The sequence below is a fragment of the Camelus dromedarius genome, chromosome 4 (genome assembly GCF_036321535.1).
Source record: "Camelus dromedarius isolate mCamDro1 chromosome 4, mCamDro1.pat, whole genome shotgun sequence".
Taxonomy (NCBI): domain Eukaryota; kingdom Metazoa; phylum Chordata; class Mammalia; order Artiodactyla; family Camelidae; genus Camelus; species Camelus dromedarius.
In genome coordinates this window covers 43,750,635-43,776,815 of record NC_087439.1, presented here as the reverse complement: position 1 = coordinate 43,776,815, position 26,181 = coordinate 43,750,635, and the positions used below count along the sequence as shown (strand labels likewise).

General features: G+C 43.4%; 1 protein-coding gene and 1 long non-coding RNA gene across 2 annotated transcripts in view; both read left to right on the top strand.

Moving 5' to 3' along the window:
• Positions 1–26,181, top strand: part of STK39 (serine/threonine kinase 39) — a 250,703-nt gene that overhangs the window by 39,765 nt on the left and 184,757 nt on the right. The window contains exon 2 of the mRNA XM_031451591.2: positions 14,539–14,651. Coding sequence (XP_031307451.2) covers positions 14,539–14,651 — 113 coding nt within the window. The remainder of the gene's footprint in view (positions 1–14,538; positions 14,652–26,181) is intronic.
• LOC135321214 (uncharacterized) lies at positions 24,642–25,111 on the top strand. Its single transcript, XR_010380779.1, has 2 exons — positions 24,642–24,696; positions 24,793–25,111. It is a non-coding gene; the product is annotated as an uncharacterized LOC135321214 (long non-coding RNA).

Sequence of the window (26,181 nt, the reverse complement as noted above, 5' to 3'; positions counted from 1 at the left end):
TCCATTTAAAGCTGAGAGCCTCGGGTCTGCTGAAGGGTGTAACCCCTTGAGGGATCAGGGTATCAAAGAATATGGGATTTTTCTTTTAAGCATTGGCTGAATCTAAAGCCCCTGAAAGCGCCCCATGCCCTCACCCCTCTGCTACTTTTAGAGCTGCCTAAAATGCCGATGCCGATGCCGTAGTGGGGGATCTGGAAGACAGCTGGGGGCTGGCATTTGCATGAGCCTGTACCACTTTTTTAGACCTGCATCAAGGAGCTAGGAAGCCTTAGAGGAAAGACACCTTTATAACACAGTACAGTATTCTCTCTCCATATAATATTTGTCTCTATGTATATAGTGCTCAATTATGCCCTCCTGTTTAAATGTGGTAAACTATTTTAACATAGTACTGTTCTTAAACATTCAGAGAGTTGTCTCCTGCAGCATTTCATCTGTGGACTCTGACCTGCAACTTTGGCGAAGTGACAGTGCCAAATGTGATGTCTCCTAAGTCTGTATTCTATTCACTTGTTAAACACACACCCACACACACATATACACACACACACTTTATGGTGTAGGTTCAGCTAATTTCCTGTTGGGTTTGTGAGTTATTCTTGTATCCTAGGTAAATAATCCCTGAATGAAATTGATATATTTCTTTTTGCTCACGTGGGTTGGCAAATCATTGACAGACAAATGATTTTGTAAGCAATTTACTGGGTTACCAAATACAGCACCTTTGTAAGAGCCTTGAAGCTTATGCATTTGGCATTGTTTTAGCTTTTATTTGCGCCAAAGGTGGATTTTCCCTTTGAAATTGTTAAATAAAACTGAGAGAAAGGAGAATTCAAGTGCCCAGTTTTAGGGTTAAAGGCAGTAGTTTATGGTTCAGTAATATGTTGGGATATTATTTTGCAACTAGTATAATTATAAACATATTTTAGAAACATGAAAAGTATTTATGATCTAATTCACAATGCAAATAACAGAATACAGAGCTGTAATTATTGTGACTATATATGTGAGTGTATGTAAGTTTGTGTGAGTGTGTGTGTATGGATAAGGATTAGAATGTAATATGCCACTCTGATGATAGTTGTGCTTGGGTAGGGATTGGAAAAAATTATTTGAAACACTCTTTGCTGTTGTTTAGTGTGGTTTAATTTTAAGGAAGGGAGGGAAAAAAAAGCTTTCATTTGGCTGGTTAATTATTTCTTTTAAGCTTCCAAAAGTAAAAGAGTGGGATGGAAAAAAATACCTCCAAATACCAAATATTTGTATTTCTTATTTTGGTTTTATAAAATGTTTCTTCATAGGAGGCAGCACCCACAAATATCCATTTGTAAGAGATGACTTGAACAACTACTTTTCCCCAGAAATATCTCTTGAATATGTGGAAACACATCCCCCTCCCCTACGGGCCTCTTCGCCCGTAGTAAATGGCAGATGGCAGCAACTTGGTTTTGACATTTCTTTCCCCTACACCCTCACCCTTCCTTGTTTCTCGCGTTGGAGGTTGATTGAACAGTGCATGGTAGCTCAAGCCTTTTAAATTGTCATCTGGAGCAAGTAGAATTTATGCTGGTGGAAGGACCCGTGCTGGTGGACAAGGTTTGGGAAGGGTGAAGAGAGAATCAAGGCTATTCATTATAAAATGCAGTGATGATTATAGGAGAGGTGATTCATATTTAGTTTTATTACCTCAGTGTTTTCCCCCCGAGATGATTTCCAGTCTGTCAGCTTTCGTCCTGGCCCTGATCCTCATTAATTCGTGCCTGCACGTTTATGGCAACTCCCTGACCAATCTTGCTGCGTCTACCCTTGCTCCGCATGCAAGCTTACCTCCACAGAGCAGCCAGAGCAAGCCAGGTCATGTAATTCTTTTCAGAATTCTCCAAAGCACTTATTTTGGTCTGTAAGTCTCTCTCCATGTGTTCAACCCTGCTGACCTATCTGACCATCTCTTTTTTCCGTCTGCCCTCTTAATCAACAAACCGTAGCCACACTGCCTATTTCTCTGTCTCTTGAGCTCTCCAAACCCACCCCTGCTTCAGGCCCTTTGCACATCTCTGCGCGCAGATCTTTGTATGGTGGTCTCTTCCCCTCAGCCCAGAAGTCCACACTGTCATAGCTCAGGTACTCTCCCCATCAATTGATATATCTGTTTTATTATTTTTTTCATAGAACTTATCACAAAATTATCTTATTCATAAGTTTAAAAATCCAGCCCCTACACCTCTACTAGGAGGGCAGGCACTTTTTACTCTCTGCCTCATTTCCAGCACCGTAAATAGTGCCTGGCGCATACAGGAAGCTCAAAGTCTGTTGAATGAATAAACAAGTACATATTCTGTCAGTATGTCATTATATGAGCTATAAGTTTAAGTTCTTTCCAACCCCAAGATGCTGTTGTTCTTTGTGTGTTGAAGGCGCGATCATGATTATTGTACATGGTTAGTAGATCAGGCTTTTGGTTGCTCCCCCCACCCCATCCCCGTTGGCGGAGGAGTTGTTATGTGTTTCTGTCCATTGTGTTCTCCTTACTGGGACTGGATGGGCTGGAGTGACAACCTGAAGCTAACTGACCCATGAGGAGACCGGATCTGAAACTTGGGCTTTTTCAGGATTTTGGTCCAGATACTGTAGCTAGTGGGCCACAGCCCAGAGCCGGGACCTGAAGGCCTGGCCACTGTCACCAACAGGTTTCTATTACATTATGCACAGGAGGGGTCATCTTGGCGGTGAACAGGGCGAATCAAGAGGGTAGGTACTGCCTTCTGAGAGCTAAGGGTTCAAGGTAGAAGAAGCACTAGTTAACCAAAAACTTGACAGCAACTACGTAAAACTAAATACTTCCTATCACGTGTCGAGTTAATGAAACAGAAAGGAAATAAACTTATTTGTTCAAAGATCGATTTAACAAGTGCTTTTTAATCCAGTTCAGCCCAGCTATTAAAAACAAAGGTAATAAATGAGTGACTCCAAGTCATATGTAACTCATGCCACCTGGGGCAGCCCTCCACAGCATACAGGTCTGCTGCCAGTTAGGGACACGGTCATGGGTGTGACGATCTGGGCCTCGTGCCGTAAGGAAATGTCGAACATTTGACATTTGTAATGACTTTTTGTTTTTTTTTTTTTAACTATCACATGAGGTAATCTGTGTATGTTGAATTTAGCCATCATATTGCTGTTGTAAAGTTTAATTGCCCAATGTGTGACTAGGGGTCCAGTACATGTTGAAAAGCATTTACAGGGATCTAGCTCTTCACCTTTGTTTACTGCATGTCCTTAGTTAACTATAATATTTGAGGAGTCGTGTACTCTGAATTAATAAATTTCCAGATAACTGAAGCCCGACTTAATTTCAGTTGTAGTTGCTGGAAATGATTCTGAGTTTCATTACACTTTGTTGACTGAGGCAGGGAAGCAGAATTGTCCTCATTTATTTGTGGTGAATTTCTGCAAATTTCCCTGAAAAATAATAACATGTTAAGGGCAGGAGTGGTGAATCTTCATTTTTGAAGAGCTAAATACACATAAAATTCCTGATTGTGGTTCCTTGGACAGGGATTTGCTCCTTCTGGTCTCTTGCAGGCCGGGAGCCCCTTCTGCAGGCTGGTCCCTCTTCTCCCCGAGTCCCCTGGCATCTGCTTTCCCATAGCTCACACTTCCCTGCCCAGACAGCCAGAGAGGCCTAGGAGGTGGCGTCAGGCACTTTTTAAAACTTTCCACTCCCTTGTTAGGAGGTGGGTACCTGGAACCTTTGGGGGTGATTCGGGGAACCTATGTCCGCTCTGCTTTAGCAACTCAGGGAGGGGTCTGTGGACCAGCCACGTCATGCGTCTCACCTGAGAGCCTGCAGAAACACAGACTCTCAGACCCTGCCCCAGACCTACTAGTCGGCACCTACAGTTTCACAGGATGCCCAGCTGACTATGCTGCCTGCACATCTTCCAGTTCCTATAAGGTACTGACACTCTGGCCCCCAGCCCCAAGACCACAGGGAGGTAGAGTTCTCTGACATCCTGCCAGGCCCCACCCATGGCAATGTGGGATGTTGGGGGAGGACCCAGAGGGCTGGGCTGGTGGAGGCAGGGGCTGACAGCATGCTGCTTCCGTCGGGGCCCTTCACAGGGTGCTTCTTCATCTTCCTGTCTCACGCAGCCTTGCTCACAGCCCTGATGGCTCCTGGACACTGCTTTCGCCACACCCCTTTCTTGTCTGCCTGCTACTGGGTGAGAATGTGGTAAGAGAGAAGTAGGGGGAGCCCTCTCCCCTGTAGGGTTGCCTGTACTTCCTCTTGCGTGGTGTAGCTTTGGGGGAGAACCTCAGGTTGCTGGGGAGACCAGATAAGCAGGAGTCGCATTATGAGTAAAGTTAAATCAGGTGGAGAGATGGGGAGGGGTGGGTGGCATTGGCGGAATGGACTTTTTCCTCTCTGTCCTTCAGCTGGGAGAAACTTTTTAGTTCCTTGCTGCTTCATGGAGGTGGTAGCCAAGGATATTTAATTATTGGAGAAGTGGATGTAGAACAGTGAATCCTTTCCCTGCATAATTTTCTGTCCACCCAGTCACTGTGGCGTGAAAGTTGGTTGTCGGCGCTGGCTGCCGGGAGTAGGCGTCCATGAGGTGGAGTGAAGGAGCTGGCAGGAACCGGGGCGCTGTGGGAGCAGAAGTGATCTCAGGGAAGAGGGGTTTTCAAAAGCTGGTAGTAGGTGTAGTTCTGGTTTCCATCTAGGTGTCTGGGATCATCATATTGTTGATAACATTTATATTAACAATCAAAACATAATTAAATTCTGTGCTAGACATGTTCATTAGTATTACTGCATCTGTATGTTTTAGCTCATTGAATATTTACAGCTGTCCTCTGAGGTTGATACTATCGCTGTTCTCTTTTTTGTAATTTAGGAAACTGAGGCTCAAATGCATAAGCAACTTGCCCAAGTTGCTGGTAGGCCTGTCTGGCCCCAGACTCCCACTCCTGATTACTCCATGACCAGGAGGGAGTAGAGTGGGGCAGGATGGGGCTTGGAAGTGCAGAGTGAACATTTCGGGAGTGTTGGATATTAAAAAGGGCCATGGTAGGAATTGTGTTTGAAAACAGAGTGAAATGAGAATTAAAAAAAAAAAAAAAGCCTGGCCTTTGTTAGGGGAGCTTGGAAGCTTGGAATAGGGCCAGCATCTGTGCATCATGCTCTCTTGGCTCCTTGTTAAGTGATTGTCTCTAAGTGTTACATAGACCTTGGTAAACCCAGCTTGTGCATTGAGCTGATACCTGGCAAACCATGTTCCTCCTTTGCCTGCTGGTCCCTGTTGAGCTCTGCTAACTGGGGGTTCTAGGGGGACTCTGGGGGGCGGGAGGGGGAAAAGGGAAAGGCTTCGTCCTATTTGGTTATGGTTCTTGTCAGCTTCCTTCCAGAAAGGGTCTTTCTGCTCGCGGCCGATGGTTCCAGTCTCTAGCTTCTTCTTACATCCTGGAACTGGTCTCCTGGCACCCTTCAGAGATGCCATCAGCAGCCAGTCCTCAGAAGTTGGCATCCCAGCCCCACATGGACCCTCCCTGAGAGTTCCTCCTCCCAGCTCCTGAAGTGTCAGCACTCGCTGCTCAGACATCTGGGTCCCAGCTCTGTGGGTCTCCTTCTCTAAATGCTCAGATTCTGATAACCCCATCACTTCTTATTGATTCCCCGGCCAGAAGGCGGTAGCTGCTTCCTTCAGTCATTCTGTGTTACTCAGTCTTTTCAGTTTTCTGACACCTGTTGAACCATTTCTTAATATAAGTAATTAATATAAATATTACTTAATATAAGTAATTACTTAATATAAAGAAGTGTCTTAGTGGATGCTTAGTGGACCTGGTCTTAACTGGCCTCTGGTTGATAAATTTTCCCAAGTCCTGGTGTCCTGCAGGGGAGGGAGCAGAGAAGCTGATACCCAAGATCCATGGTTCCTGAACTTGAAAGTATAGACCAGTCGCTGGAGAAGCTTATTAAAAATGCAGATTCCAGGCCTCCAGTTGCAATAATTCTGATTCAATAGGTTGGATATGGGCTTAAGAGTAAAGGGAGGAGGGATAAATTAGGAACTTGGAATTAACCAACACACAGTATATAAATAACAAGGACCTACTGTAGAGCACAGGCAACTGTATTCAATATCTTGTAATAACTTATAATGGAAAATAATCTGAAAAAAATATAAAAACAAGTGAATCACTTTGCTTTCTACCTGCAACTAATATGACATTAAAAAAAATCTGCTTCTTAAACAGACATTTTAGGTGTTTCTGAGATGAGTTAAGGTGTTGCCTTGTCTCACAGGCTTTGAGAAAATCTGCCTAAACCCAGGGCCTTCTCATGGGGACTCTTTCTTGGGTCTGAGGTGGTTGTCCTGGGGCTTAGAAACACACTTTACTTATTTTTTAAAAAAACAGAATGGGGGCTATGAATGTGCTAAGCTTAAGACCAAGGGCCCCCAAGGGTCCCTGGAGACTGAACAGCCAACCCTTTTTCAGCCCAGCAAGCTCTGATGCAGTCAGCTGGGAGAAAGGCGCTTCCCCCCAAATGTGTGTTGTCCGCGCATGCCCAGGTCTGGGTCCAGTGAGGAGGAGGCCTTTTTCTTATTCATACAAAGGCCGCATGCTTGTAGTTGAGATGGGTAAATGGGACTGACCTTGAAGTAGATACTGGCTCTTTTTTGCATTTAGAGCCTTTTCCAGTTGCAGGTGGCTTAATGTTGGAGCAAGAGACCACTACTGCACCATGTTAGGATAGCATATTAGAACCAGGCACTCAAGTCTTTTGACCTTTGCCAGAGGGTGTATCTGTTTATCTGTGTGAATAGCAATGGACATTCCTTTGTGGAATGTTGGCTTCTGTTTGGTTGATTTAATCAGTAAATGAGTGGGTTTTGCTGGGAGGAGTTGCTACCCCCTCAGAGAGAACAGGAAGTTTTTCAGTCTTGCTAGATCATGGGGCTTTGAGTTTGCAGGGGCAAGGACTTCAAAGTGACCTTTACTGAGTGAAAAATCCAGTTTGCTCCGTAGGAATGTGTCCCTCCTGCCGTCCAGAGCCTGATGCAGTGTTTCTCGAGATGGATTTGGGAGCTGTCTTTGGCTGTCTGTCACCTCTTCACTTTGCTAGGCATTCCATATTACCTTTATCATCAGGTGGACTCATGGAAGGCCCTGCGTTATTTTAGCCTGCCACACTTTGCATGATTCCTACGTGCTAAGCAGTGGCCAGGGAGTTCAATTTTTAAAAATCAAAGGTCTCAACCCATTCTAGTGGAACCTTGCTCTTCAGTATGAGTTTTCCTGTGACACTTGACTCCAGAATTGAAAGAGATGGTCTGCAGATCAGAAATGCCTTCAGGCAGATGGCCTTGGTAGGCTTGTTACTTGAAACTAATTGCCACATCCACCAACCACTACTGACTTAGAAACATGCACGGTGAGCTTACTAAGGAGAAGTGCTCTTCTTTCCAGGCTGTGTAGCCTTCTTGGGCCTGCACTCTTTTGTACAGACCCAGCTTGGAGCGCAGCTGCACCTCCCTTGCCCCCCTTGTCAGCCCAGGGATAGGTTGACATGAGTTTCATCCACCTGGCAAATACTTCCTGAGGACCTCCTGTGTTCCAGGCGGGGGCCTTAGTGGAAGGGCTGATTCTAGGAGTCATCAGGCTGCAGGGGCCACTTGATGAGTCTAAGAGCCAGGATGAGGCAGTACTGAGTCCTTGGGAGGAGAGAGGAGTGACTAACTCTGCCTGGAGTTGTTAAAGAAGGCAGCATCTCAAGTAATTCACAGCCAATCCCTGGGGCTGGGTTGTCAATTATCCCTCCACCCACCCCATCAAAATAAGATGGTCTTTTTTTTTTTTTAATTAATACACATTCATGGACAGAGAGATTGTTTTATTCCAAGTTTCATGTTGGTCATTGTCAACATTAGAACTTGAATCCTAGAATGCGGTTTCAGCTTTGAGAGATCCACCTTTGAAATAAGTGCTTTTCAGACTGCAGCAGCCCCCGCACCCACAGGGCATATGCTCCGAGACCCCCAGTGGGCCCCTGGAACAGCAGTACTGAACCTTAGATGCATACTATGTTTTCTCCTGTACATACCTACATACCATGAAGGCTAAATTATGAATTAGGCACTGTAAGAGATTAACAGCAGTAACTAATAATAAAATAGGACAATTACAGCAATATGCTATAGTAAAAGTAGCGTGGTCTCATTTTCCCCCTCTCAGAATGTCTTACACATTTAATGCCTCTTCCATCTTAAGTAAGCACCTATCATGTATTGTGGCTTTTTTAACTTTCATAGTTTGAGGTAAGACAGCAAAACTAGCACAATTTTCTTTTTCCTTCTTCACGATTTCACCAATGGAAGATTTGTTCTTACTGTATATCTTAGCAATCTCTGCAAACAATTTTTTTTTTCTTATTGAGAACTTTCACCTTTTCACTTAAAGGAATTACTTCATGGCTTCTCTTCAACAGATCCGAATTGCAGCATCACTCGTCTTGCACTTTGGGGCCATCAGTAAGTAAAATAAGGCTTTACCTGAACACGAGCACTACTTTACCTGGACAGTCCATCTGATAACCTAGACGGCTACTAAGTGACTAGGGGGTGGACAGAGTGGACAGAGGGGTGATTCACATCCATGGTGGAATGGAGCGAGATTTGATCACACTACCAAGAATGGCACAAACTTTAAAACTTATGAATTGCTTATTTCTGGAACTTTCCATTTAATATTTTCTGACCACAGCTGACCTCTGGAAACTAAAACCACAGAACGTGAAACCACAAATAAGAGAGGGACGACTGTGATTGTGAATTTTTTTTAAGCTGGCAAGTAATCATATTTACAGAGCAATTCTTTATCTACTGTGTATCATTAAGAAAACCCAGAATGTCTATGCGTAAATCCCAATATTAATCACACTGAATTAAATGAGAATTAGAGTCTGATGTTACTATACAGTTTCTTATCTCAACATACCACTCTTTAGCCAGGTGCCTAGAATTTACCTGTATCCCATGATAATAATTTTCTTTATGTTGGATAATTCCAATCCACTTTCTGAGCTTAGTAAGTACAGTATAGAGTTGTTTTTTTTAAATTAAAAAAAATTTTTTTTAATTATTGCTTTAGATGTAGCTGGAGGTCCAAGGTGAGCTTATGACATTCATTCTAATTTGATTCTACACATCAGTTTCCCTCTATCTCCGTTACGATCAGAACCCCAGGCGACTTCCGTTTTCCTGTGGCATTATCAGACAGTTGTTGCTGAGTTACACACAAGCCTTGCTTTTCTTTGATGAAGTCTGTGACCTCTATAAAGATTTTAACAAGCCAGGCTTTTCCAGGTACGGTAGTTTATCCGGGTCAGAGGTGAAACGTAACTCATTCACTGGGTGCCCATTTCTCCACCTCACCCTGGTCTTTGTTACTTAGTACAGTCAGCTCTAAGTCTGCTCTAGCCACCCCACAAGGAAGCTCTACTCACTAGCTCTTTTGACAGAGGCCGGAGGAAGTAGCTCAACCAGCTTGGCTCTTGCACAAACCAGGTCACTTAGGAGGGTCCCCTGTTTGTAGCTGCCTTGAGCGATGTGGCCTTGCTGTGCCCGGCCAGCAGTAGCAAACCCGTACAGCAAATTGCACTTAACGCCTGTCTCACTGTTTCTGCTCTTTGTGTTTGACCTGAGAGTTGACTCTGCCCACGTTCCTTTCACACAGAACCCCCGAATGCCCGAATGCCCCTGCTAGCTTTCTCTTGGTGTGAAATAGAATGAGGTGGTTGATGATGTGGTAACAGTGAATCAGTTCGGCCGTGTCCTGAGTACATTCGCAAGTTACGTTGAGCCATAGGAAATGTGACCATTTCTGATCAAGAAGTACGACCACTTCATATGTGTAATTGAATAGATAATTTTAGATTTGTACTCCTCAGGTAAGGAAGGGTACCCCTTCGAAGCTAACCAGCAGTAAAACCCAGGAAGGCAAATAGGACCTGTGGTAGGCTGTTACGTGGCTCACCATGGTTTTACATTTTTAACCAGTAATTGCTAACCTTACCATCTTGGGAGATCTCACACAGAATTTTGCTTTTTCAGCTTTTCTGCAGGAATCAGGATCTTGCCCTGCTAGATCAGAGATCTCACACGGGGACAGGGGCCCAGGGCAGAGTGGCGGCTGTCCCCTGTAGGGCTCACAGGTGTGTCCAGTCACACCCTGGCCTGCTTCTGGCCCTCACGTGACCTGGTTGGCCTCATGGGCAGTGTGGTTGGACACATAATATAAACAGAGCACCTCGAGTAAGTTGGGGAAAGAGAATTGGAAATCATCAGCTGGACCTAAGTCATTTGTTTTGTTTGCTGCACCCAAGCAGCCAGCACTGCTAAAAAGAAAGCCTGAAACAGCTCTGGACTCTGTTCACTGAGAAAGGACAGCTAAGCCCAATTAAGGAGTGTTTTCATGTGCTAAGAGATGGTCAAACTCTTGGTAAAGTCTTGGCTTGGTGCTCTTCGTTTAAGTAGGATGTGATGACAGAACTTGCTTCCGCTGGCCACCGTTCATGTCCCGGGCTAATGTAATGCCTTTTGTGTTTATTCCTTTGCTTTAAAAAATTCTGACATTTATAGGAAGGGGTTACTGGACCACTGGCCATGTCCTCACTCTAATGTAAATGTTCTTATGTATGAATGTATTTTTTTGAAAGTACCAAATATTTGTTGCTACATTGTTCATAATGGGGGGGGGGACTGGACATAAAGAAAAATAATGCTTAGATAGAAGAAGGGCAGAATAAATTATGGTACATCAACATCATGAAATACCATGTGGCATTAAAATGACAAATTGGCCGGATACCAGTTGACCTGGAGGGATTTCCATGGGGAGTAATACTAGCTAAGATTTAATTAGTGCTTCCTATGTGCTCGGCACAGATCCAAGGGCTTTCCAGGTATTAACCCATAGCTGCCCTGTGAACTTGGCGCTATCATGGACATCTTACAAAGGGAGAAACTGAGGCATGGGGAAGTTAAAGTCATCCAAGGATAAGCACTTGGTTTGTGGCAGGGCTGGGATATAAACTGATGCAACCTGGATAGACAAAGATTTTTTAAAAATTATTTTGTTAATAAGTTAAATATCACAGTACATTTTTAGTGAGGAATTTAGCTATAGGATATTAATTCATAGCTGTTCTGAATTATCTGGCCTATTTTCTTATGTTTTAGACTCTTAGACTCACCCTGCTGTATAAGACCGTAGAAAGCATTTAGTCTTCAGGTTTTCCAGTTTAGCCCTCCTCCTCCCCCCCGTTAAATCAACTGAATCTTCCTTGTAAGCAAAATGAAACTTGGTTTTGACCTGGAGCTAATTTGCCCTCATTTCTCCCCCAGTGTAAACTACGGATGTAGTCTGTCTCCATCACGTTACAGATGGAGAAATCCCAGAGAGAGCGCCTAGCATTTATTGAGTCGATGTTTTCCAGAGATGTGAAGCACACTGTGTTATTAAGCCTTGCAGGTAGATTTTATTATGCCCATTAGGGAAACTGAGACTTAGGTAGAGATAGGCCTGGTGTCACAGAGGGAATTGGTACCAGGGTTGGACAGAATTACTGTCTAACCTTTTCAAGGAATTTACTAACCTAAGGCTTGAGAATTCCAGTGGCCTACCAGAGGCCTTTCAGTTGAATCTTGCCTCTTACTGCTATTGACTTAATGAGGGAGGTTTTGAGAACTTCTAACTTGTATGGCATAATTTAGCACAGTCGGTCGTGGGAGAGTGACTTTGGTATTAGCTTGGGCTGCCGTAACAAAACACTGTGGATTGGGTGCCTTACACAACAGAGACTGATTTCTCACTGCTTCTGAGGCTGGGAGGGCCAGACCAGGGCGCTGGCTTATCTGGTTTCTGCTGAGAGCCCTCTTCCCTTCCCTTCCTCTCCTCATCCATAAAGCGAGGGGTTGGACGCGATGGTCTTTAAGCCTCCCTGCACCTCTCACATTGTTGTTGATCTCTCTTACCATTGAAGGCAGTCCTCAGATTCAGAGTGGGCTGTTCCGTGTCGTCCAGTGAGTGGTGAAGTCCCTTTGTGCTGTGACAGTGAGCTCAGGTCATAAGGCTTCATCTTTATTCTTTCTAGAGAGGAGAAGCTACCACTTGTTCTTCATTCAGCTGTAGTAATAAAGCACTAACAATCCTCTGGTTGTGTAGCTCCAGTAAAAGCCTTTCCCCCCCACTCCCTCCCCCTTTGTAGAGTTCTGATTTGTGTCCGTATTCTTGCATTTGTCTGTGGAAGCCAGGAGGCTTTTACAGTCAAGGACTTGACTGACTCTGAGTGGCGGCCCCATATCACATGCAATTGTTTTCGCCTTTCCTGGGATTTGTTTTCTTCTTCCTGTTTTTCTGTTCTCCTGATTTGAGAATGTTCTGGGATGTGGATGAAAGATGGAGGGGTGGGACTCGGGGAGATTTACAACAGGTAGGGCTGAGCGGCCTGGCAGCAGCTAGTGATGTCTGCTGATTTCTCTGCTGGGTACCAGGCCCAGCGCTAACCAGCTGCTTACACTTTCTCAGTGGCTCCCTTCAGCTAGGGTCTCTTGTTCTGGAGACCCTGACTGGAAAATACACTGCTATCAGCAGGGCTCTTTGTAGTGCTTGGCTCTGGTATGTGGAGCACGGGGGACTGAACCCAACATGCTGAGATCCGCAGGATTGGTGAGGCTGATCCGGTGGCACTTTGAGTCACAGCTGATGGAGCAGCAGTGAGGTCAGGGACTGGGAGGCCCCTTCAGGCAACAGCTGACAGCAGCGCTTGCTCCTCACCTCGCTCCAGTGAGAGTGAGGCTCACTGGGCCTTCCCTCTAGGGCTTTTTTTTTCCTTCAATCATATACGACAGAGGAAGACATTTTCCTAGCAGGGACAGAACAAGGAGGGAGGGGGGTATGTGCTCTGGCTGTGGGAAGTGGACAAGAGCCTGGACCATGGGGGCCGGCAGACCTGACTCGGATCCTGGCTTAGGTGCCTGTTAGCTGTGTGGGCAGGTTTCCCGAGTCCTGGGGTTCTCAACGTATGAAAGGAGTCTAGTAACGAAAGGTGCACAGCTTGTAACGAGAATATGTGAGGAAAGTGCCAGCTGTACAGTGGGTGGTCATATGTGTGGATTCTCTTCCCCAGTGATCACAGGTGGGACTTCCTGGAACAGAAGCCTAGAAGTTGGAGGCCTGTCTTTGGAGCATTAGGGTGACCAGCTTGGGTCACCAGATCAGGGGGGCCAGAGCTGATGGTGAGACCATGGGGCAGAATTTTAGATACCCATTTGGACGCTCCCTTGGGGTGGGAAAGCCTTGATTTGCACTCGATGTCACACCTTCCTATCACATGTATCAAAAAGGCTAATCCTGGTCTCTGTCCCTTATTGCCCAAAGATGCCCCCCTTACCCCTCATGGATGATATTGAGTGACTCATTTGGGAACTAGTACCCGAAGGAAAACTTAAGCAGAAAGGCCGACGGTCACGTCTGGCCTTCTTTTGTACAGTCCTGAGCACAAGCGTTTTCTCTCATTGACAGTCTTGCAGCAGTAGCAGATTTATGCGAAGAGAATGAGACTTTTGGTATTCTTTGCAGAATTTAGATGCCTTAACCTGGAGGTCTTTTTTGGCCCCTCCGGAATATAAATCCGATTAGGAGCTCTTTGTGCTCTGCCACAAATCATTACGTGTCTACATTTTGCTCTTATAAAATACGGATAATGACATGACGCTGTCTCCTAGGAGTTTGAGTGCATTAGCTAATGATCATGAAACCTTAGAAATGGGAAATTCATATGAATGCCGAGGGCTTTTGTAATTACACATTTGCGTCATTTTGCTTGGCATCCTTGAAAGTCGTGCTTTCAACATGAGAATACTCGGATTGATTCCTCTTCTAATTGATGAGCAAGCTCTGAAGAAATAAGCTCAAAGAGTGCTCAAAGTAGATAAGTTGTCACAGCATCTCGTGGAAGCCCTGAAGTAGCTCAGGCTGGAGTGGCTTGGTTTGGGCTGAAGTTGGAGAAGAGCTTGAGATATTTTAAAGGCACTGAAAATAGGTAATATCAGTACCTGAGGATAGTGATGGCTTCCACCAGGGTTGCACTTAGATGCTCACGTCCCTTGTCCCTGTGACATCAGACCCGTCACTTTCTCAGCCTTTGTTCTGGGTGGCAGTGAATGCACAGTACTGCAACGGGCTCTTCTCATGTGGGGCACCTTCCTGGATTGTTAATCGTCTGGAATGCCGATATTGTCTTTGTATCCTCTAGAAAAATTCCAGCTTTTCTTTTTTCTCCACCAGACAATTATTTTCAGATTTAAACTCTTTAAAAAGATGTTAAATGATAAGGTTTTTGAATACCTTGAGTAGAAATTTTTAAAAAATAGATATTAATTTATGAAGGAAGTCATGAATAGTAACCAGACAGTGTGCTATTTAATAGCTGATGGTGTTTTGTTTTGTTTTCTTTTCTTTTCATTTCAGGCAGTGGTGCTACTGCTGTGGTTCAGGCTGCTCTATGCAAACCCAGGCAAGAACGCGTAGCAATAAAGCGGATCAACCTGGAAAAATGCCAGACCAGCATGGATGAACTATTAGTGAGTAAAAGTGGAGGGGACACTGCTAGTTTCTTTTCTTAACTTACAGGTATGTAGAGGTGGAGGGGAGAAGGCAGGAGAGGAGAGAGCGGAAGCAGCTTGGTGCTTTCGCCTGTTTGGACACGTATGTCTTGGAAAGCAGCCCACCTGGCTCTTTCCTCCTTAGGACTGTGTTGTTTAAGATTAAGTTTACTTTACTTTGACAAAGAGAATTTTGTTTAGTCCTCTAATCCCCAGGTGGGTATGGTCTCGTGTTGACACTGTTTTATGAAATGGGAGAATAGACTTAAACGACCCAAGGTCATGTGCTACCGAGTGCAGAGTTGAATGGCGAGCTTCTGGCCCTCATGACAAAAATAGGACTGACCCCCTCCCCCTCAAGCAGTTTGCTGGTCACTTTGGCTTTCATACATTACACGGTCTCTTATAAATTTCAGTTATTCAAAAGACTGCAGGGTAGCTTGCATTCTCATTGGCTAGTAAGAGGAACCTGTTTTTTTGCACTGGGCCACTGGTACTTCTGCTACATGAAGCACATTACAGAAATAATCGGAGCTTGTCGGTGTGGCTGTGACTAGAGCAGCATTGGTTGGTTGAAGGAACATTTGCTTTGGGCTTAGCTGACTCATTATTAAATGAACAGCTTGGCAAATGGTTATTAGTTGCCCGGCAAACTGTGAAGGGTTTGAGAGTTTAATCTCATAAATATAGTTGTCATTCCACCTGCCAATTTTCTCTTTTTCCTTTTGGTCATTTATTTGAGGATAACAGAAAACTGCAGTGGAGGAGTTAACTGATTGGTTATCCCAACACTAATCCCAGTACAAATATTAGTCCAATAGCTCCATACAAGCTACAAAGTATAATGACAGTTGGCTCCAGATGAAGAAGCCTTTTGTTAGAGTCTACATTGGGAATGGAATGTCATTAACAAGAGCTTTTTGTCTTTACTCAGAATATAGCTTTTATTTCAGGCATAATTACAGTACACTATAGTATAAACTAAGTACAAGGATAAAGCTGTACTTTTCCAGATCTGTTTGGCCTTCCATTTTAAATTAGGCTCCACGAGGCATGGATTTAACTAGGGTCTAAGCAGCAGATTGTCAGCTAAAACTCAGATTAAAGGAAGGGTTTCCCCAATGTGTGATGCTAATTAAAAAAATTTTTTTTTTGCATACATGTCAGGCTTTTTCACCCTCTTACAAAATTTCAGCTATGCTTTGCTCTTACTGAAATGGTTACCGTACACTTTTTGTTGCATACTATCACGGTGACCAATAAAATTGTGCCTTTGTCATCTGACTAGTTTTCAAGGTCACTTGCTGCAGTGGAAAAAGCTTTAAACAAACTGTGGGGAGAGCTATGTCCTGCTTTTGCCACTAACTTGTTTTTTTTAATTTTAGTCCAGTTACTTAACAGCTCCGTACTGTTTGAAGAGAGAGTTGAATTGGAAGATTTCTATGATCCCAGTGGGAGTCCTCAAATTCTGTGGCTACACTAAGTACATATTGATTTTTGAAAAAAATTTGGAGTATACATTTATCCATATGCCCTGTTTGGAAATGTTACTCTTGAATTTGCCCGTGACAACTGAGTTTGACTGTGGGGCTCTGTTGGAGGTCTCGCAGCACAGCCGTCTTTTTGCCACCAGCAGAATATTTATACAGAAGCTGTATAAGGCTTATGTGTATTTGTGTCCGACAGCTCTGGAACCAGCCTTCTGGCTGATGCTGTGGTCTCTGGAGTCTACCAAAGCCCCCACGATTTCCCTCTGCTGGCTTTTTATCAACAGTTGGCTGCCAGTGATGACAGCTATGGAAGGGGCCTCGTGGAGGCAGCAGGGGGAACGTCACTCCGGACCCCTTCCTCTGCTGCTCGCAGTTTAGGGAGAGCCATCAGCGTGAGGACTGGTGCTTTTATGGCTTTGTGCTTGGCTCCGTTAATCTGAGGTCTTAAGATTTATGAGTTTTCTTCTTAGCAGTTAATTTATTTTTCATTCTTCCCCCACCCCAGTGCCCACGTTGTATGCACAGAGTAGAGGATATGTGCATAATGATCTAGTTTTCATTTTAAAAGCCATATTGATGTGTGGCTTTGATCTTTCCTTAATCCTGGAACTTTGACCTTTTGATGTCTTCATATGCTCGAGATGGGGAGAATGGCTGTGGTCCTTTAGGACACACAACTCCCAGGTCCCTTGCGAGCAAAGAGAAACGGCGTTTACAGCACAGCCTGCCTGATGTTGCCGGGCTTTTGTGGCCTAGCTCTTGGCACATGACTGTGTGGCGCGAAGCTGCTGTAATCCTTTCTGTTTCTAATAGTGCTGCTGCTCGTGCTTTTATTATCTCTATGGGTTCACATTTTGGCAGTGTTTGGACATCCGGTATCCCAATAATCCTTTAATTCCGTGAGTGTGTGTGTGTATTAACTACAGGTCAGTGCTCCACAACATTTCACAAGCTGTGCCGTGTGTTAACTGGAGACCATTGTTCTTATAAGAAACAATGGCCACTGGAATCCTTATCTTGTGGGAGTGTTATGTCATAGAAGACACAACTATCAACTATTTGCTGGCCACTGGAATAGCTGTCTCCCCTGCTGAGTGTGTGTCACCTCCGGCCACCTCCTCTGCCCTGCCCCCCCACCCCCCGGGTGATGACTCCCATAGTGGGGTGGATTTTACACATGGAGGTCAGATGTGATGGCACAGAACAGTTTTGGACAACTGGCCATAGACTCTGCTCCTTTCTGTGGTGTAGACTATGTAGATTTTCCTGTGTCGTGGAATTTGTTTGAGGTTTGGCTGAAGAAGAATTCAAATGATTTCTGAAGCAAAGTGATCATTAAAGTGTCACCTTCTCTGAGAATAAAGGGAGGAGAAGAAGTGTTCAGTGAGATCACTGGTGCTAAATAATTGGTAATTTAAATAAAATTTCTACTGCTGAAATGAGTACTGTAATATTCCTCAAAGATAACTTGGTTCCAGATCTAAGATACATTTATTCATTTATTTGGTAAACACTTGTGTTTCTACATTGTGCTTAGGCCCATAAAAAGGATGAAATTTGGGTGTATACACGGGAGCACAAAGGTATATGCTCGTTAAAAATTTGTTTCATTTTTAACAGCAATTAGATTAGAACTCCCTAGAACTTAGAACTCCTTGGCTTCACATGAATAGCATTTACTCTGTTCAATCTCAGCTAATTATTTTTCTATGTGTTCTTTAAAATTCTTATATGTTTTAGACTTTGACCTTTAACTACATTCTAATCTCTCTAGGTATGATGATCTTGGTGGTTAATTTTCCAGGAGCCAAGGGGTTACTGGTCTGTTCGATATTCTTAACCATCCCAACCAAGATACTTTGATGATTTCTGAAATTTGTTAATCCCACATTTGTTGTTAACCCCACAGTGGTGTAAATGCCTAATTATAATTAGTTTAACATCCTCTGGGAGATATTTATGGTTTTAGAGCAGAACATGTTAAATTCATAGTTATTAAAACCCTACTAGATGCTAGGCTCTGGACACGTGATGGGAAAACAGAGGGCTCCTGTTTCTTTTTTGTGGAGCGTCAGTAAGTTTCTTCATTTTAGGGGGGGGGTTGGTGAGATTTTTTTGAGCTCGGGATATCTTTATGCACTTCTTCCCCCCTCTATTTGTCTAGAAATGGTTTAGCAGATTGATGGTTACATTCTCTAATATGTGCTCCATTGAAGAAGTTCTTACTTACCAATAGGAATTAAGGCTTGCTAAGCGGGTCTGACCCACTGTCATGCAGCCTAGCACATTCTAGTTGAAGATGGCCTTGAGGTTTCTTGGAAGAGCTTGGTTCTCTGGTTTGTGGTCAACCTCAAAGATTAGGGATGCTACTCGAGAGCACACTTGGCTTCCCTTAAAATTCGTTACGAGTAGAGAATTAATCTATTACCTTGTTCTGAAGTCATCTGTCTTTTTCAGTCTCTGTCACCAGGTGATAGTGAATTCCATAAATGTGACACAGTCCTTCCTTTCATTTATCCCAAATCCCACTTTTTTCAGCCTCCAGAGGATTCTCTCTTGGTTTTTACCCAGGGATTGATAAACGTGTCAGTTCATCACCTTACTAGATGTTATGATTTTTAGACTCTAATCATATCCTTCTTAATTTTTTTCTGTAGACTAGGCTTCTCATATTTTTAGTCTGTCTTTGGTACTGACTCACAGAAAACTGAGTACCATTTTCTCATTCTTTCATATACATCAGTAACATCAAAACTTAATTCTTAGGGGCAGGAGTGCTCTAGGTATAGGGAAAATCGTGGCTCTGAGCTGGGCAGTGTTTGTTTATTAAAAAGGGGGAAAATACCTGCTAAAATTGCAGTAATAAATAATGATCATTAAAATATTTTAGCTTGTGATGGGTGACAAACATGAGCAAAATTGTTTCAAAAACGACTGTGTACCATTGAATGCTAGAACTTGTGGTAGAGGGGAGTCTGCCTCCGGGGTCAGAGGGCCTGTGTTCTCCGCTTGGATCCTTGACTTTGGGTGAATCACTTTCCGCTCTGGTTCTTAGTCCCCTCACTTGTTCAATAAGGAATTATACACGAAGGCAAAAATGTTTTTTCATCACCAAAGTTTTATGATTCTTTATATTTAAAAATTTAACTATTTTAATGAAATCCCCACGTCAAACCACTTGAACAACAACACTAATTACTAGTAAATTATGCTTTGTGATTCGGGGGACTGTCAAGTCACTCCAGTATTGCAGTATAACGATAAAAAAAATCACTGTAAATTCGTAGATTTCAGTACACAGTGTGCCGTGTGTTTCACCTATGTACAGAATGAAAAAGTTTCTCAGCCTTTAACTAGAAAATTCTGGCATTTGCCCTTCTCTTCCTGTGTCATCTTTATAGAGATATTTTGCTATGTCCCACTGACAGTATTCGTAAGGCAATCTAGCACTTGCTTTCCTCAGAATACTGCCCTGCTCTCAGTTTGTTTTCTGCTATAGTGGTACTTCATTGATTATTCCTTATTGCTCTTAAAATTTTTTTTTTAAATTTGTGGTTTTTTAGAAGGGTGGTAATTAGGTTCATTTATTTATTAATTTATTATTATTTTTAATGGAGGTGCTGGGGATGGAACCCAGGACCTCGTGCGTGGTAAGCACATGCTGTACCACTGAGCTGTCCCCTCCCCCCTTCCTCATTTCTCTTGATCTTGGGTTCTCTCCCTGCTCTCCCTTCTCTCCCCCTGCTCCCCCTTCTCTCCCCCTGCTCCCCCTTCTCTCCCCCTGCTCCCCCTTCTCTCCCCCTGCTCCTTCCCTGTTCTCCCCTCCCACACTTTCCTTCCATCTCTTTAGAGGAATGAATTACCAACAATTTGTAGGTTATCTTGAGAATAAAACTCTAGATACTTACTTTGCCTAATGGTCATTTGAGAGACTAGTTATCTCCTGTTATCTGACACACACTTCTCTCATCCTTTTAAGTTAAATTACAATATTTGGGGGCCTCTGAGCAGTTCCTCTAATCAGAAGGTCTTTTTCCTCCCCCTTTAATTGAGGTTTTTAAAAATTAAAGACAACTTTTTTTGTGTGCTTTTTAATCTAATCTCTGTAATTGTGTTAATACTTCTGCAAATCTTGTTTATTGTAGGAAAAAATTTTACCAGCTTGAGGATGTCAGCTTAAAAAGCTGGAAGCTCTAGTGTATGTATGGTTTCTCTGCTGTAGCAATTGAAGTATTTTCCATTCTTTTTGAGCTAAAGGACTTTCTGATTAGTAACTCAATTATTTGTATCCCAGCTCATCCCTGATCATATGTGGTAACAAATTACATTTGGTTGTTTCTTGTAGATCTTTCATACCAAGGGCATAACATTAAAATGCAAGCCTGCTTTGCTGAGTGTAGTACTATTTTGGTCATTTTAGTCTCAAGTACTGAATTTTATACTGTCATTTGTCCTTTGCCACTTGGCTTTGTAATTGTTTTCATATATTTGGTGTTTGTGTTTATCCAACTATAGTCCAATTGAGGACAAAATTAGACATGAGAAATTTTTGGATAATTTGAAGATATGCCATTTTTAAGAAATGAAAGAATATCATATATGCAAAATAATTCTTACAGCTCTAAAGTTACATTAGCTTAGGAATATGTATGATTTGGTTTGAGAAAACAACTTTATTTTTAGAACATTAAATTTAAAAGTTATGTCATAGTTGATTGAGATAATAATTAAATATACGAATTGAATATACTTTTAAATATTCTTACACATTTGTTAGAAATGGCTTGCTAAAATGTTCAGCATCTTTTTTTTTTTCAAAAAGTAATCAGAAATGAACATTATAAGGACATGCAGGTTTCTGGACTTACGTGTGCTCGATGACAAAGAGACCCAGCACACGCTCATTTTCAGAGTAGAAGAAAGTGGGGAAAACCTTCCCAGAGTGAATGCAACTTCAGTTACATCTCCTTTTTTTTTTTTAATACTTCACTTTTGCACTTAATGGAAAATGTTGCTTGGTTGAGGCAAATGGTTTTCCTATGTTATAATCTTTGTTAGCTTGGCTTGGTTATTTCCACAGGTAATTAATCTGCTTCTGATAAAGGAGGTCTTGGAAGCACTCAAGGGGAAGGCTGGAGAGTGCTTGGGGGGTAGGTTTCTCCCATTTTTGCAGGAGGGTGGTCCCCCAGCAGAACCCCAGACTGCATACGGTAGCCACGTGTGGGGCAGGGGAGGCCGTAAAAAAGAAAGACACGTTTCGCCTCACATTCTCATCCTTTGGTGATGCAGCCAAATATAGCAGCAGTGCTGCAAGTTGGCCTGGAGGTTTCCCACAGCATAAATTGGCTGGCAAGAAAGATTCTCTGCGTTTCTGTTTTGATGAAGTCTTCGACTTCACTTTCTCTAGCACTCCCAATCACAGACGAGTAAATGACCATACAGCGGTTGTGGATAGCTGAGCCTGATTCAGATTCCTGATGCCCGTCGGCATCCTTGTCACTGTCTGCCGAAGAACTTTCTTAGCCAGCGCTGGAAGAAAATGACTCTTCCCCACTGAGTTTGCTTGTGGGACTTCAGCATCAGTCCTTTATCCCTTGCTTTCTCTCCTCTTTTTCTTTTCGTGAAAATACTATTCCATCAAACTATTCTAGCAACTTCTTCATTTCCAAGCAAAATTGTTTTTTAGTTTTTTTTTTTGAGATCAGTTTTTGCAGAATGCCCCCATCTTTGTGACGTCATAACCAAGCAGATACACCCTGGGATGGATATTCTGTTCTGTCCGAAGTAGATATTTACCCATTGTGATTCTCTGCTGACTTCCAGACCTCCAGCTCCCGTGATTCTTTACCTTTTAAACTGCTCTCTTGAGTTTTAAGTACTTCTCCACAAACACTGATTAAGCCTATTACAAAATTGATGCTTCCCTTTTCCTAATTTCTAACAAATGTTTACCTGTCTTCAGAATATCTTGATTTTCCCCGCATCTAACCCTGCCTTCATTTGAGCTGTGCTTGGATAAACACGGATACCAAATTATATGAAAATAATTACAAAACTATTGTAATTTTTTCATACAAGGGACATTGATTCTTTGTAAATAATACAGGTCAGAATATTTGACTTATCTCTATCTTGGGTAGGTTTTTTATTCTTACTGGTACTCATTCTAAGAGGCAGGAATGTGCTGCATATGTGGCATATAATTTTTTATAATTAAAAAAAATCTCAGAATGACTTTTTTCCTGATTGAAAATGACAGTCCAAAAAAAAAAAAAAAGCATCGCTCTTATAAAAGCTTTGCCAATCTTTTTCTTCCATTTTGTTGGCTGACATTTGAAATATTGAGTTTTTGGGGTAAAAAATTTGCTACACCCAGTATTGGGTTACTTACGAATATTGATGAGGTTGCCCTTCATAATGATGCCGATGTTATGAAAGTGCCAGCTGGAAAGGACTTTCTGGAAAATGTCTTTAACTAACACGGTTACCCTCTTATCATTTAAGGAATTCTTCAGATGCTTGGAGGAGATGGCATACATTTAAAAGAAATACAGGGTTATGTCTTGCATTTGGAAATAAATGCTTCACTTGGTAGCATTTGTAGGTCATAGATTTATTTTTTCTTTCCAGATTAAGCTGCCATGTGGAGATGTGCTTGGGAGGCCCATGTTTCTTTCTCTCGGGATTTCACTGAAAGAATTTACCGTCTCAGTGCTTAGCTTGGAAGCAGTGCTTCTCAACCATGCTGCCCATCAGAATCACAGGGGAGCTTTTGAAAACTCTCATTCCCAGGCTGTACCCTAAACTGATTTCCATCAGCATCTCTGGGGCTGCGATCCAGGCATTGATATTTTTTAAAGCTCCCTTCGGCAGTTTGTGCAGCCAAGGTTGAGAACCACTGCTTTAGAATAAAGTTAGAAATAGCATCTCCTCCCACTTGACTACATGTAACATTGGAGCCTAGGAGGGTTTGATTTCTTAACTATGGCTGAGTAGGATATTTTGCCACCAATATTAGATAAAGAAGAAGTGACTTAGGGTTTAAGCTAAGTTGTGAAAATATGCTAATTTGGGTAAGTACGGTTTACCATTTTGAATTCAGGATCCATCTAAACTGTTCTTCAGTGATGACATCTCGTTCCTTTCAGCGCTTTGTGAATCTCATGGTCTCAGGGACCAAAGAAACTAGGCTTTCGCTTTTTCCTAATTCTTTCATCTTTAGACTCTTCCTTGTTTCTCTTTGCTTGGAAAGCTTTGCATAAATGTGTCTTTAGACTTCTTACCCCAGAGCATTTGAGGCAGTACACTGGGATACATGAAATATGACAAGGTAGGCTGAATTAAACACAGGGTGAAATAATTAAGAAAAACATGGGAGGGGACAATGTAGAGTCAGGAATGAAGTGAAAAAGTCTGGGCCCAGTGACCTAGACACATGTCACAGGACACACCTTGAGCCAGCAGGGCATGGAGTGCGTTCCTCACGTGACGGTTCTCTAGGCCAAGGTGAGTGCTGCTGCCAAGGTCTGTCTCCGTGCCTTTGAGGCTTGGTTTGGAACTTGGGACACTTGAGTTAGTGATCATGGTGGGGGATACTCACATGCACAGGAGGAACTGAGACGTTAGGAGACTGGCTTTCAACCTTCGTGTTATGTGCTCAGCCTCCTACAAGGAGTTACATAGACATAATTTTGCTTATTCCACAACCTCTGTAGATGGCATTATCAAGCTCGTTTTACAGAAAAGGATACTGAGGCTCAGAGATGCTGGATGGCCCGCCCAGGTAATCAAGCTGTGGTCAGTGGCAAAGTTCAGCTTCAAAACCAGCTGTGTCTTAGAGGACAGCCCTTCTTAAGTGGTTGCTGCTGGGTTACAGCCCTGTTCCTCATGGTTCCTGCTTATTCTCAGTAATATTAACAGAAAAAAAATTTGGGGGGTGGGTGGGACAAAGGCCATATAGCAATATTAGAAAATTGCCCATTATATTTAAACACAGGTTTTTTTTTTTTTAAATTAAAAGTTTTCCAGTTTCTTGGGATTTTGGGGGGCAGTTTTTCCCTCCCAGCCCATATTTCCAGGGTGGGACCCTTCATGTTTTTGTGTCCCCCACCAAACCTAGTTTGTCCCTATCAGAGGCCTGCGACATGCCCTGTTTCGGCGGATCCATCGGGCTGGCCCAGCAGCAGTGTGTGGGTGTCCCTCTTTGATCGGCCCGCCGCCCACATCTCTTCCGGCAGAGATGCTGCTGTGGCTGCCGCTTCAGTCATAGCAGATGGAAAGGCCTTTTAATTGCTACCCCATTTTAGGTTGGTTTTCCCACTCTTGGGAAATGTCACTTGTGCTGTGTTTCAGATGAAGCTGCAGGGGCAGACCCAGCTCTCCAAGTCACAGGGAGCGTCGAGCTCAGTGCCGTAGCTTGGTCTGGCATTTGACGCCGTGTCCAGGTCTCATTTCGCTAGACTTCCAAGGGAGCCCTCGTGTTAGATCCCTTGACTACAGTTTTGGCAAATGTGTTGCCTGGATTTCAGGGCCCTGTGAGTTCTTCCTACATTGACTTCATGGTTTTCTCTCCTTTTGATTTCTTTACCCTTTCCTGTAGTTGTGAAATTCAAACTGCTTTAATCCCACAGTCCCCTGGATTTCCAGCTTTGCTTCCTGCCCCTCTCGCGAGGGCTCACTCAGCGAGGCGGTGCTGCCAGGCCGGCTCTCCTACAGCTTCCAACCCTGGTACCTTCGCTGCCGCCAGCCTCCCGTGCTCCTTCCTCTCACACCCCCTCCACCCACCCAGTGCCTCTGCCTGCCTTCTGCCACTCTGCCGCTCGGAATCTGGTTTCTGGACCCAAAGCATCAGCATCAGCGGGAAGCCCCTTAGAAATGTGGACTCTCAGGCCCCACTCCGGACCTACTGGATCAGAATCTGCATTTTCACAAGGTCCACGGGTGATCTGTGTGCGTATTCAAGTGTGAGACGCAGTGCTCTAAATCACGCATCTTCTGTGGATTGTGTCCTAACTGAGGGAATAGAGTATTGGAACCCATTCATTCTGTAGGAAGAATTGGATAGAAAGGTTTTTTAAAAAAAATCCATTTACTCATCTTTGGGTGATACTTCTGTCACTTTTAGGGCTAGTATGTTTGGGTATAAATGGCTTTGCCTATCCATATGAGTGAAGTTGGGGCACTGGGAAAAGCTTAATTTAGTTGATGGATTGTGACCGAGGAAGGATTCCAATAGCAGCCATCATCACTGTGTTAAAAGGAAGTGGGGGGAGTAGTTCTGTGGAAAGAATATTTGATTCAAGAGACAGTTATATTTTTCAAAGTATAAAAAATATATAAATTTGTCTTAATCTGTCCAGGTTGCTAGAACAGAAATGCCACAGGTGGCATGGCTTATAAACAATAGAAACTTACTTCCCACAGTTCTAGAGCCTGGGAGTCTGAGGCCAGCGTGCCAGCATGGTTGGGAGGGGGCGCTCTTCCAGGCTGCAGACTTCTCACTGCCTCCTCGTGTGGCAGAAGGGGGAGCTGGCTCTCTGGGGTCTGTTCTATGAGGGCACTAATCTCATTCATGAAGGCTCGTGACCTGATGGCCTCCCAAAAGTCCCGCCTCCTGATGCCATCAACTTAGGAATTTTGTGGGACACAAACATTCAGACCAAAGTAGAAGTAGAAATGCGGTTGACCCTTGAACAACATGGGTTTGAACTGTGGAGGTCCCCTTATATGTGAATTTTTTTCAGTAATAAATACTGTAATACTGCAGGATTGTGGTTGGTTGAATCCAAGGGTGCAGAATTTTGCATACGGAGCAGCCAAAGCTTGGATACTGAGGGCAGATTTTCGACTACACGGAGGGTGGGCACCCCTACTACCGTGTTGTTCAGGGGTCAGCAGTGTATACATTTTGTACCTCAAAAAGGCAACTCAGCAACAGGTTTATATATAGACTAAATTAAGGGTTGGGTAGGCCAGAACACCTCTTTCTTCCTTTTTAAAGGTGTATTTCTATCCCATTT